Source organism: Musca domestica, unplaced genomic scaffold, assembly GCF_030504385.1.
Source record: "Musca domestica strain aabys unplaced genomic scaffold, Musca_domestica.polishedcontigs.V.1.1 35, whole genome shotgun sequence".
NCBI lineage: Eukaryota > Metazoa > Arthropoda > Insecta > Diptera > Muscidae > Musca > Musca domestica.
This window is the reverse complement of record NW_026712315.1, coordinates 8510823-8524456: the sequence shown is the minus strand read 5'-3', so window position 1 is coordinate 8524456 and position 13634 is coordinate 8510823. Positions and strand designations below refer to the sequence as shown.

The 13634-nt window shown below is 35.0% G+C and overlaps 1 protein-coding gene across 1 annotated transcript; it reads left to right on the top strand.

The window, feature by feature from the left end:
- Positions 1 to 7629: 7629 nt before the first annotated feature.
- LOC131803876 (ATP synthase subunit alpha, mitochondrial) lies at positions 7630 to 12914 on the top strand. The gene is made up of 4 exons (XM_059125686.1): positions 7630 to 7820; positions 10788 to 11368; positions 11472 to 12273; positions 12336 to 12914. The coding sequence occupies exons 1-4, from the start codon at positions 7755 to 7757 to the stop codon at positions 12543 to 12545; spliced, it is 1659 nt and encodes a 552-aa protein (XP_058981669.1). The 5' UTR covers positions 7630 to 7754; the 3' UTR covers positions 12546 to 12914.
- Positions 12915 to 13634: the final 720 nt, after the last annotated feature.

Here is a 13634-nt window from a genome sequence, read left to right as displayed (position 1 = left end):
ACGAAACAGAAATGAATACTCAAATTGTAGTTTATTTCATTTTTCATTCACACTAGTTGATCTCTTTGTTTGTGGAATGTTTGCTTGGCTTGGCTTGACTTGTCATTGCATAGAATTCGTTCGTCTTCAAGGTTGTTGGAATCGCTGCTTTGTTCGTCCAACACATTTATAGCCTTAAAGTATGCTATGACTTTTTTTTCTTCGTCTTCTTCTGCTTCTTCGCTTTTTGTTCTATGGAATTTTATTTATTTTTCTCGCACTTAACCTCTTTGCGGTTTCTTTTCTTTTTTCCTACTTTCTTTATGTTTGTTGCTCTGAGCTCCCTTAAGTATACTTGAATTTTGGTACTTCAAACGCGGCGAGCGGTGGCGGGGGCAGCGGAGCTGTTTTCATCTAAGACTTAAAGTAGATTTGGATTCTTGTGTGTTTTTGCGCGTAATAAATTAATTCCGACTTGACTTGAATTGAATTGAAAGAAGATTTGCCATAGTATGTTGGGCAATCGTTTTCACAATTTCATTTTACACTCCGCTAACATATTTATGTGAGTTTTCATCCTGTCACACACACGTGTTATTCAAAAACACACACATTTTTTCGCGATTTCGTATTCAATTGATTATTTAATCTCATCAATATTCCGAAAATTGAAAAAAATTATATTTCATTTCTTTTTTTGGCATCTTTTTGTTTATCTTTTTTCTTTTGCCTTTTTTTTAACTCCCAGTAATGTGCTCTAATTTATCTCATGTAACTAAAAGTATGCAATACTTTTGCAGTGAATTTACTGTGTATGTGAATGTGCTGGAATAGCAAAACTTAACACGTTTAATTGCCTTAATTGAATGAACTCTTGGCAATGCTTTGTTGTTCGTCACAATTTTTGTTGTTGTTATTATTATTGTTGTAGTAGTTATGTTTTTGTATTCTGCTTAAAACTTCGTTGACTGAGAAATGATGGCACTAGAAATGGCGTTGGCTGGTTAGTGTTGGTGACGAAAATGACGATGGTCGTAATGGTAGTTGTGGTGGTACCGATGCTGCTGCTCCAATGCTGGTTGGGTTGTTGATGGTGGTGGTGATGGTGATGGGGATGTTGGTTTCTGTTTTATTTTTACGTCACAGACTCAGCAGCCGCCACTCTGCTATACATAACAATAACCTTAAACATTCAAAACGTTTGTGAACGCACTCACACAAACGTACACACACACTGTCATCAGTGATACGCACTCACACTTATACACTTAACCACTTTCACATGAAAGCACACTTGCTGGCTTAACTTGCCTGCTCGACGCACAAGGATTTATTTATCAATTTCTTTTCTATTTTTATAGCCTACATTGGGGCTTTCGTTTTTTACCGAAATATATCTCTTTGGCAGCAAATTTACTTTCACTTTTTCCCCATTATTTCATTTCATTTCTTCACTTTTCATTACTTTTTGTTTTCCCCAAAAAAAAAAAAGAAACCAACGACTGAAACTAATTCCAAAAGTATTTTCACTCTTCTTTGTGGTATTAGATTTTCTCCTCGTTACGACCGTACCCTGACACGCTAAACATCGGTTTCTTAGGTTTTCAATGTTGACCCGTCTATGTGAGGCTGCTATCAGCGACTGATTTGTTGTCAGGCATCTGTGCGTTTCGCAGGAATACTCGGATTCAAAGAGCTATTTTTCACTCTTACTCTCTGTCTCTCTCTCCCGCTCATTGAATAAAAGCATCTCTTGCATCAAGTCTCCACAAGTAAATCCTGTGCTCCCCCCCCACACACACACATACACCACAACCTGCACCCTTGTCCAGCCACACAATTGGCATTCACTTCATTTCAACCCTCCCCCTTGACGTAACATTCAACAGTCATTAAACTTTCAACTTAAAATGTCCCACAATACACATTTGTGTGTGTGTTTGTATGTGTTTGTTTTTTGCCAAGAGACAATGCTGGAATACCAGAGAGCGGCAAATTGAGAGTAGTCTCCAAAAATGTATTATGTTTTTACAAGTTTTTTTGCACTCTCTCTCGTGATAACTTTCCAATGTGTTTTACTCCGTTCCCTTATCATATTTGATTTATCCTTCCTTCTTTGTATCCTTGTTTTGACATATAATTTTAGGTTAGTGGTTACTTGTTTGCCGTAATAATTTCACACATATGCATGCCAAACTCACACCGATACACTCTCACTCTAACCCAGACTGACATCTGGCGTTGCTTAGCAATAAATTAACGAAGCATCATAGTAATGAAATGAAGGAAGAGGCAAGTGATAAATGCCAAAACATATGAAACAAATAGCAGGTTAATTTCATGTACCCATATTTTGAATGCAATCTTCAGGGTGATGGCACTATGATATAAGACATGCCATGCAAGATGTCAATGAAGGAGGTCATATTAATATCTCAGTGGAAAAGCTGGAACAGGAGCTGTGATATTCATTGAAATTTGGAAATCAAAAAACTGCAGGATTAAAAATGGGTCCAATTGATTCACGATTCTGTGAATTTTCAAACATATGGCTACATTTTCCGAGGATTAAACGGTTTTGAAAATTTTAAGATTATGCAAGAACACAAGAACTTCTAAGGATGGTATAAAAAGCGGGATATTTTTGCCATTGATTTTTAAAAAACCACTAAAAATTTCAAGACGGATTTACTTTTTAAAATACGTTTTATATAACTCTACCGCTCAACTATAGGAAATTGAATTTGTAAAAACGTTTCTAACGATTCTAAGGAGACATTTGAACTGGCAGTGAACTAGAAATTAGCAAAGCGTATATACAAAGTGACCCGGTAAGACTGGCAGATCTATTTATTTTTTTGTTTTCAAAGAACATTTCCTCTAATCAAAATTATTCTCATATTAAAATTTTTTAATTTTAAAATTTTGTGAAATATTTATTTGTGTTTTCACTTTTGACAGCAAGAAAAGACTAAGGTGTGTGTGGCCTTACTAGAATGGTTTTGGAAGCTTTTATGTCTGCTATTTTGAGTCAATTACATGCTTTTGTACCTACATCAACTTGATATCTAATTAAGTTCTTAATATAAAAAAAACATTTCTGTATGATTTATTACAAACACTATTTATTTATATAAATATATTTTCTACTATTTCTATTTTAGTTCTTGATATTTTATCAAGAGGAGTGTATACATACATTTTTTTTGAATACATTTTTCTATAGATTTCAGCAGCTTTTGTAACGACCATAAGTGATGCCAAATTGTTTCCATGTGTAAACCACGTTTAGTGCTGCCCATCTCCGTTGTATACGATTTCATACATAGATGGCGCTACGTGAAATACATGTACATTCAGTCAATATAAAGTTCCTATTAACATGATTAGTTCTTTCATGTGTTGTTTTTAAACCATTGCACTAGAATAAAAGAAGATAAACCTAGATTTGGAAAAATTAAAAAGAAAAAAACGAAAAATTATTATTCTCAAGCAAATATAAATACCTTCCTCATAAGCCATGGTATAACACATGGCAGAAGACTACGGGTAGATGCATCAACGCTTGGGAGCATTGATATGTCAAAAAACATTTAAATGTTTTTTCAAATGTAAGTAGATTTTTATATGTTTTCTTAAACTACGTCATTCGGATGCTATTATAATTCGCGTTTTTCAAAAATTTTTACAAATTTAAATAATTTTTCATTCAACATTTTCAATTCCAAAATTAGTTTGACAGTTCATTGTCCCAGCAGCTGTGTCGACGCGTCTACCTATATACAAGTACGACATCTCAAACAATTTCGTTGAGTATTGTACCTAAAATCGTCAAAATACCGAATATAAGGAGGTACTGATATATGGAGCCTATACGAAGACCTGGACCTGTATAGGCAATTTTCTGTCATAGACTGTAGTTCCCATTACGAACTCTAAATACGTAATTTGAAATTACTACGGTGAATATTGACGCTAAAATCATCAAAATACCGAATATTCGGAGGTACCGTTATATGGGGGCTATACGAAGACGTGGACATGCACAGACAATTTTCTGTCTCAGGCTGTAGAATTCATTTCGAAGTTCAAATGCCAAATTTGAAACAATTCCGGTGAAAAATGTCGCTAAAATCATCAAAATACCGAATATCGGGAGGTACCGTTATATGGTTGCTATATGAAAACGTGCACCTACATGGTCCATTTACGAAAGTAACCCTGCCTAATAAACATGTGTGCAAAATTGTAGCCTTCTATCTCAATTCGTTCGAAAGATAGCATGATTACAACAGGCAGACAGACGGACGGACATGGCTAAATCGTCTTAGAATTTTACCCTGTATCAAAATTAATTTGGCCGGATATCTTCTGGTAAAGAAATTTTTGGCTGTTGAATGTGAAATCATCGTTGCCAATGTTACCAAGACTGCATACTGTGTAAGGATGATGAAGAGATAACAACGATTGGACATCTATTACCGCAAATGTCTCTCGTTGGCACCCTGGAGACTACGCATTATGGGCGATCACTCCATTTCCAGTCTCCATGATTTCAACAATATTGTATTAATCGTGCTAAAATCAAATCAAGATACAGCGGATTCAGTATTATTTTAAATCGATTTTGGAAGTTTCGAATTCTGCATTTTTAATATAAAAAAAATTTTGAATATTTTTAATTTAATATCATGGTAGAATCAAGGAGGTAAAGTTCTGCAATCATATGTTTACATTTTTTCATAAACTATTCATTCGACAACATCTCATTGTCAAAATTTGTATTTATAAATCCATTGTACATACACAAATCAGAGATGGGAACCTCTTTTTATGTAGTAAAATGTGACAAGGTAACATGGTAGAAGAATATAGGTAGACGCGTCGACACAGCTGCTGGGACAATGAACTGTCAAACCAAATTTGGAATTGAATATGTTGAATGAAAAATTATTTAAATTTGTAAAAATTGTTGAAAAACGCGAATTATAAAGCCTCCGAATGACGTGGTATAAGAAAACATATAAAAATCTTCTTATATTTGAAAAAACATTTAAAATTTTTTGACATATCAATGCTCCCAAGCGCTCTTAATTTTACCATGTTTAATATTTTGATTGGATAAACAATTTGCCCCAAATTTTGTACTTCAAATCAATTCGCCCTGATTACAACTTCCAAAAAAGCAGCTTTGTTGTAATTTTCGCCCATGTTGCTCCTGGTATTTCTACCATGCAGTTTTCTGAGGAAATTTACTAACTAACTTTTTGTACGGCCGTATTACCCATGGTACAATGATATCAAGGTAGGGCTATGATACCATATGATTTCAATTTTTTTATTTTCTTGGCTTAATATGTCATCTTTATTTGTTTATGTATGTGTTTTCTTTTCAATAATAAAAAAAAACAAAATCTAGAGTTTTTGTAGCGAAATAATCCTTTAGAGATATATAGAACCTGGTTTTGAAAAGAAGTATTGACCTTTCATTCAGTTTTTGCGGTTTTCAATTATTTATTCAAAATAAATGCAACAAGTTGTTTGATTTGTTATTGTTTTGATACTAATTCTGACATTACAAGCCAAACAGGTAGACCTCTATACTTGCAATTTTTTCAAAGTTGGCCTACCTTCTCTTCATTCTACATGGTATTAGCCAAATACGCGGAAACACTAACTCCATTCAAAATTAACTAAATTTGAAACACATTAAATATAAATTTTCATTTTCAAAATATCAAATATTCACATGTTTTCTATATTATTATTTCAAACTACCAGAAAACCCAAAGTTGACAATTTTTGGCTTTATTTTTTCATATGCTTATTTTGGGGAACTTTGTGGCGAATAACCCCGTAATTTTGTTAGAGCCTGAAAGTTATTTTACCACATTTTATTAATTATGGTTAACTCCTGCCTCGGCCACCTTAAACTGAATATGGTAACTTTATTACCCATTCAGTGTTACCACATTTTTAATTGGTCCAACATAAATTCATAAGGTTGGCAACACGTATCATTTTAACGAAGAAGTTGCTGAATAAATACAGCGTTGTATTGTTGAACGTTGCCATATTATAACACAGAAATGAACAGCGGATAGCCGCATAATGTTTCATTTCTATTTTATAATATGGTTTTGTTGTATATTTTAATTTTAAATTTGGCATAGTCCAAAATAATTTTGATTAGAAGCAATAAGTGTAAGAAAAACATCTAAATTATCTCAAAAAAAGTATTTATTGAAAAAACATAATTTTATATTGACACATCTATACAAAAGTCAAATACATAGTTTTCAATGAGTATTGCCCAAATACACATTGCGTATGAACATAAGCTTTGTATTGCTTTTTTATAGTTTTACAAGAACTTTTATGGTAAATTGTCCTTGCTAGTTAAAGCCACGGGGTTCCGAAACATCGCATTTTAGAAAAACTTTAAAGGATATACTGAACCAAACCCTTAATATAAGCCTAAAACAAAAATTACTAACTAGATTACGCGACTAATCACGAATTTAAAAAACCAAATACTACAAATATCTACAGGTACGCGTACAAGGGGCCACTAGTAACAGGAAATTAATTAGATAATGCTATAGTTCTACACTGAGTTTTTATAATTCCTAAAAGTAAAAAAAAACTGTAAGTTCGGCCGGCCTGAACTTTGAATCCTCCACCATTTGGAACGTATTTGGCATTTTTCAAAAAAAATAAAATCCGTTAAAAATTCCGTTAAAATCTTAAAAGTACCGAATGTAGCCGCTATATTAAGGTAAACATAGACAACTTTTGTCTTAAGCCATTAAAACATTCAAATGCGAAACTTGAAAAAATTCGGTGAATAATGTAGCTAAAATCAACAAAATACCGAATATAGGAAGGTACCGTTATATAGGGACCTAAACAGACAATTTGGTCCGTGGACAATTTTCTGTCATAGGCAGTAGTATCTATTATCTATTACAATCCCGGCGAATAATGTCGCTAAAATCATCAATAACATGAGGGCTATACGAAGACGTGGACCTGCCCAGACAATTTTCTGTCATAGGCTGTAGTATCCATTACGAACTTCAAATACCAAATATGAAAAAATTCTGGTGAATAATGTTGCGAAAATCACCAAAAAACCGAAAAAAGGGAGGTACCATTATATGGGAGCTATACCAAAACGTGGAGCTAAATGGACCATTTTCAATATGAAAAGTCCTGCAGACATAATATACATTTGAGGAAAAATTTATCAACCTTTATTTCGTTCGGAAGCTAGAGTGATTTCCACAGACGGGCATTGCTAAAACTACATAGAATTTGATGCTGATCAAAAATATATATTTTGAGGTGTTACAAACGGAATGACAAACTTAATATCCACACACACTATGGTGGAGGGTATGCAAGCAGTTGGCGTTAGCCAGGTTTCGAAAAAAAATTAGAGGTTTTATGATCATTTATGTGGAATACTAATTTTTCTTTAGTATACAATTATACTCCAATATAAAATAATTTAGAACAATACAACGCTTTAACATTCCCTTGTCACCATATGTCGTCCATTTGATCTGGCAACACGGAAACAACGAAAAGGAACTTAACGCTGTGGCTGAATTCGATGCTGACAAAACTTAACGTCAATGGCAAAGTGAACGAATCAGCACCACAAGTCAACCATCTTTGCAAGTATTACGTCTAGAGAGGGCTGGGTGTATAAGAAGTAAATCCGTTTTTTCTGCAAGCGACAAGAAATAGAAAATTAATTTTAAGTCAAAATGTCGATGATTTCTGCTCGTTTGGCTACATCTGTGGCCCGCAATTTGCCAAAGGCCGCTCAACAGGTATTAGTTTAAACAAATTGGAATAAATATTAAAAAACCAAAAATTATAACGAGAAAAAATGTGCAAAAATGTCTTTGCCCGACGAAAGTGTGTGAAAACTCTTCAAGAGAATGAAAAAAGTTGTGCAATCAGAAAACATGGCTTGAACGGAAAGAAAATTATGGCCACAACAAAAGTAAAGTGATTGGAACAATTTTTCACAAATAAAAAGTGAAGTTTTATGAATTTTTCATGGATTTAAAAGATTTGCCGATAATGTTACGCAACCTTTGGTTAGGTTCAGTGGCTGAGTTGAGTGGCAATGAGTTTGGAAGAATGTGGAACCAAGTAAGATGGGCCGAACCGAAGGAATAAGTGCAGTGAAATTTTGGTTTTTATCGAAGTTTAAATTGTTTATTTTGGGGTAAATTCTAAGCATAGCTTTTAAGTTTTCCCCCAAGTTACATAATGTTCAGAAAACGGCTGAATTTTGCGGCACTTTTCCCCGTCTTCGGCAACTGCTCTCTTCTTCAATGCTAAACTGTATTCTTCTATCGCTCTCTCTGGTCACTCTCCCAATGGCCCGGTTCAATTGTTGGTGTTATTTTTCTGTTTCTCTTGCTCAGCTGTCAAAAATCACATAACTGCCAAGATGAACAGCAAAATGCCTACACTACCGAGTTGAGGTTAGGTTATGTCCACATTTACATTTTAATAAATATACGATTTAAAGTAAAGAAAATATTCATAGAAGAAAAAAAACTTGAAATATTAATTTATTGTGATTTTTCTAATTGGAATTAAACTTTTGTTTGCAAATTATTGCAAAGATCTGTCTGTTATTTTTCGGTAGTGTGTGTTTGTTGGTTGCTTTTGTTCATAGTATGTGTGTGAGAAAAGAACAACCAACTGCATGTGCTGCCATATTTACTGCTGCTGATGGTTATTCAATTGCCAGATTAGACTTTTTTCGGTCAAATCTTACATAAGTGTAATTTAATGAAAATTCCATGAAATATATACAAAATTATTGACTTTTCCTGTAATTTATTGTAAATGTAAAAACTTTTGCACATTTTTTCTAAATTTAAAAAAAAATATATATATTTTGTAAGCACCCGGCATTTACATTGCATATTTGTAAAAAAACTATTATTCATCACTTACTAAGTTTAAGACAGTAGGACATTGTTTTTAATGATGTATATACATACTTATATATTGGCATTTTACCAATATTTTACTTGGTACATAGGTATGATAAAACTTTTTCCGGTTTCTGGTTGGGTTATGTCACTATATGGAAAAGGTGTCAATGCCTTCCCCCTAACGAAGAAAAATTGTTTTCTGCCAGCAAGAAAATTGATTTTGCCAACATCGGTCCTCAGATCTCGAACATATATCCTTGTTTTGATATACCTGCCTTACTATTTATTATTTGTTGTGTGCGACAATAATTTATTGGGCGTTGCTACAAAAATATTTTACGAACTTTTTTTAATATTCTGCAAAAAATTTATTTTTATTGGTTTGGAGGGGTTCAAACCTTCCCTTAAATCTAGCCTAATTACAAAAAAGTAATGAATTTTCTATTGTACATTTTAACAATGAGACTGCCCCAAGGTATTTCTTCGAGTTAACGGAGATTTTCTACATTTCTCGACTATAAAAAAGTGTATTTCAGTATTTTTTAATTGTGAATTTATTTTTTTGCTTTAATTTAGAGCCTGTATATATATCGAAATTTAAAAAGAAAAAAGAAAATGTTGGTCCTGGGTCTGCTTGATTAGTGAGAAAATACTAAGAAAAATTAAGGAAAGACCAAAGATTCATTTTCAAAATAACTGGGTACCAACCTAGAAAACAAAAACAACAAATATCCATAGACCTCTTGTAAATCGTACGCCTAAACAAAATATGACAGAAAAGAAAACAGGGATATGATTTTGGGATACATTTAAATGGTGTGTCCCTCTAGAAGAATGAAGACATTTTGAATGTATAATATATATAGAATAGTCTTTGGAAATTTTTTAATAGAAAAACTTTTAATTGCCTTATGAAACTCATTTATATGTATGTCAATGTCCTGTTGAAAATTCTCTTGTGTTGTTCTCCCATGTAATGATCTAGAATGTGAAAAATGTGCAATTGCTTGCCGCTATGCAACTAACAGTAAAGAGTTGATATCCCACTTTGTAATTGTCCCGATTTAACCTAACTCCTGCCTTTGTTGAAACCTCACGTAATTAGCTATGTATATCAATATTTGACAATCGCAGTTTTGAAAATGCTAAACTTTGCTTACCAAATGCTTCTTTCCACCCCCCTTCCTTTGGCAAGAGCACTCTGCGTCAAATTTGATCATGCCTCATTTGATGCGATTTTTTAAACTTGCCAAAACTAATTGGTGGCAAACATTTATTCATTGATTTAGTCATGTCAAGACTTTATCAAATGTATATGACTTGTCACATTTGCAAATATATATGTGCAAAACTTTCCCCCTCATTGGCATGTCAGTAGAAAAGTAGTTAAAATCTCTTGTAGTTTGCTATTTTTCTAACCTCAAATTTGTTTTTCCCTCCGAGTCCATGTCACACGATTTTTTTTTCACGGAAACTGCAGTTTTGTTTGTGGGTGGGAAGAAAATATCGTCATTATTCTTCTCTCTTACTCAGAATTCAAGAGTTATTGTGAAAAAACGTCCACAGTGTGTTATTTGACCATTTCAAAATTTGCTTTTGCACTTTTATCCACCTCGACAAAGCATCTAATACCTATTGTACTGTCTATCCGTACAACAAACTCCCAACAACTTTTTTTATTTCTTACATAACAAAAGATATATTGTAGGCATAATTTTTTTTTTGTATATTGCATAAAACAAATAGATTCTTCTTCTCAAAATAACAACACCAACAACACATGACATTTGATGAGTATTACATACTAATATATTTTTCCTTTTACTTAACTGCATTTAGGTTGCTGCCAAAGCCGCTTACCCAGCTGCAACTCTAGCTGCACGTAAACTCCATGTCTCCAGCACACAACGCAGCGCTGAAATCTCTTCCATCTTGGAAGAACGCATTATGGGCGTTGCTCCCAAGGCCGATTTGGAAGAGACTGGCCGTGTGTTGAGCATTGGTGATGGTATCGCTCGTGTCTATGGCTTGAACAACATCCAAGCCGATGAGATGGTAGAATTCTCCTCCGGTTTGAAGGGTATGGCTTTGAATTTGGAACCCGATAACGTTGGTGTTGTCGTATTCGGTAACGATAAGCTCATCAAGCAAGGCGATATTGTCAAGCGTACCGGTGCTATTGTCGATGTCCCCGTCGGTGATGAATTGTTGGGCCGTGTCGTTGATGCTTTGGGTAACGCCATTGACGGTAAGGGTGCCATCAACACCAAGGAACGTTTCCGTGTCGGTATCAAGGCCCCCGGTATCATTCCCCGTGTCTCTGTACGCGAACCTATGCAAACTGGTATTAAGGCCGTCGATTCCTTGGTACCCATTGGTCGTGGTCAACGTGAATTGATCATTGGTGATCGTCAAACTGGGTAAGATAATCTGAGGGGGGATGAAGGAGAAAGATTATTTTCCATATTATAACATGTTCTTAATATTTTTTTATTGTTTCCTTAAACCTTTCCTCAAATACAGCAAAACCGCTTTGGCTATTGATACCATCATCAACCAAAAGCGTTTCAACGATGGCCAAGATGAATCCAAGAAATTGTACTGTATCTACGTTGCCATTGGTCAGAAGCGTTCCACCGTCGCCCAAATTGTCAAGCGTTTGACTGATGCCGGCGCCATGGACTACTCCGTCATTGTCTCCGCCACTGCCTCCGATGCCGCTCCCTTACAATACTTGGCTCCCTACTCTGGCTGCGCCATGGGTGAATACTTCCGTGACAAGGGCAAGCACGCCTTGATCATCTATGACGATTTGTCCAAACAGGCCGTCGCCTACCGTCAAATGTCCCTGTTGTTGCGTCGTCCCCCAGGTCGTGAAGCCTACCCCGGTGATGTCTTCTACTTGCATTCCCGTTTGTTGGAACGTGCCGCCAAGATGTCCCCCGCCATGGGTGGTGGCTCCTTGACTGCCTTGCCCGTCATTGAAACCCAAGCCGGTGATGTATCCGCTTACATTCCAACCAACGTCATTTCCATCACTGACGGTCAGATCTTCTTGGAAACTGAATTGTTCTACAAGGGTATCCGTCCCGCCATTAACGTCGGTTTGTCTGTATCCCGTGTCGGTTCCGCTGCCCAAACCAAGGCCATGAAACAGGTCGCTGGTTCCATGAAATTGGAATTGGCCCAATACCGTGAAGTAGCTGCTTTCGCCCAATTCGGTTCCGATTTGGATGCTGCTACCCAACAATTGTTGAACCGTGGTGTTCGTTTGACTGAATTGTTGAAGCAAGGTCAATACGTACCCATGGCCATTGAAGATCAAGTAAGTATTCGGCTGGGAGTGAAATCCAGGCAAGATTATAAATTACTTTTCGTCCTGCTTAGGTTGCTGTCATCTACTGTGGTGTCCGTGGTCACTTGGACAAGATGGATCCCGCTAAGATCACCAAGTTCGAAAAGGAATTCTTGCAACACATCAAGACCTCCGAACAAGGTCTCTTGGACCAAATTGCCAAGGAAGGCAAGATCTCCGAATCCGCTGATGCTAAGTTGAAGGAAGTCGTCACCAAATTCTTGTCCACCTTCCAAGGTTAAACAAAGGATGCTAACATCTACAAATAAATTCACACAACAACAACCTACCATCGTCATTAATGTAAAAGCGTAGCATTAACAACAGCCAAAGCTACCTTACACACTCACACACCAAAATACCAACTACACAACATAGAGTGTTCCATCATCGGTGTCGTCTCACGTTATTCTTGTAATTTAAATATAAAATATCGTTAAACGATTTCACTTAAGGCATAAACACACACAGAAACGTTAAAGCAGAATTAAACACTCTTTTAAAAAGAATTAATGAAAAAATAGTCACTTGCAAAACAACAAACAAAACGTTAAGTTAAAGAAAACATTGAATAACAAACAATAAAATATAAAAACTTATAAAAATCGAAATGTTCAAAAACTCTTAAAAATTTCCATAAAAAAAAAATTTCGTTCAGGTTTTCCTTATTCTACTTTGTTATTACCCACCAATGCCCAGCCTGACCAGTAGATGAGAAGAGATAAAAACACGAGGGCTCGAATGATGCGAAATCGAAATGGCCGACAACATTAGGAGAATGTTTCCATCCAAACTTCATCATAAACAAGATCTATGAGAGAGCGCGCCTAAAGGGAGAAATGTTCTCTTGGATGTTATTAGCCGACGATATGGATTTTTTGTTTTATTTTCCCCCCAAAAAACTCGACAATTCGTTTCAAACGAATTTCTTTAAAGTGTTGCTTTTTAAAGATATGAAAATATTACTCTTACAAGCCATTATTAAACAATAAAGATTGAAAAACACATTTATATAAAGATATGATTACATCATATAATGGAGCATGTGGATGTTTAAATTAAACACATTAAATTACTGATTACTATAATAAATATAATGGAATATCCTTAAAGTTAAACAAAATACACCACTCTAAAACAATGTGTTTTTATTTCACAGTTGAAATGAACTTCTAGATTAGTGAGGGTGTTTGGATTGTAGAAAAAAAACGTGTTTCCTTACGTAAGCGTAAGGAGAGTTGGTATTGATTTGAAAGAAACAAAATTGAACGAATGTAGAATAAGGATTACCATGAATGTGGGGTGGGGAAAATGGAGGAGTTAATTTTGGT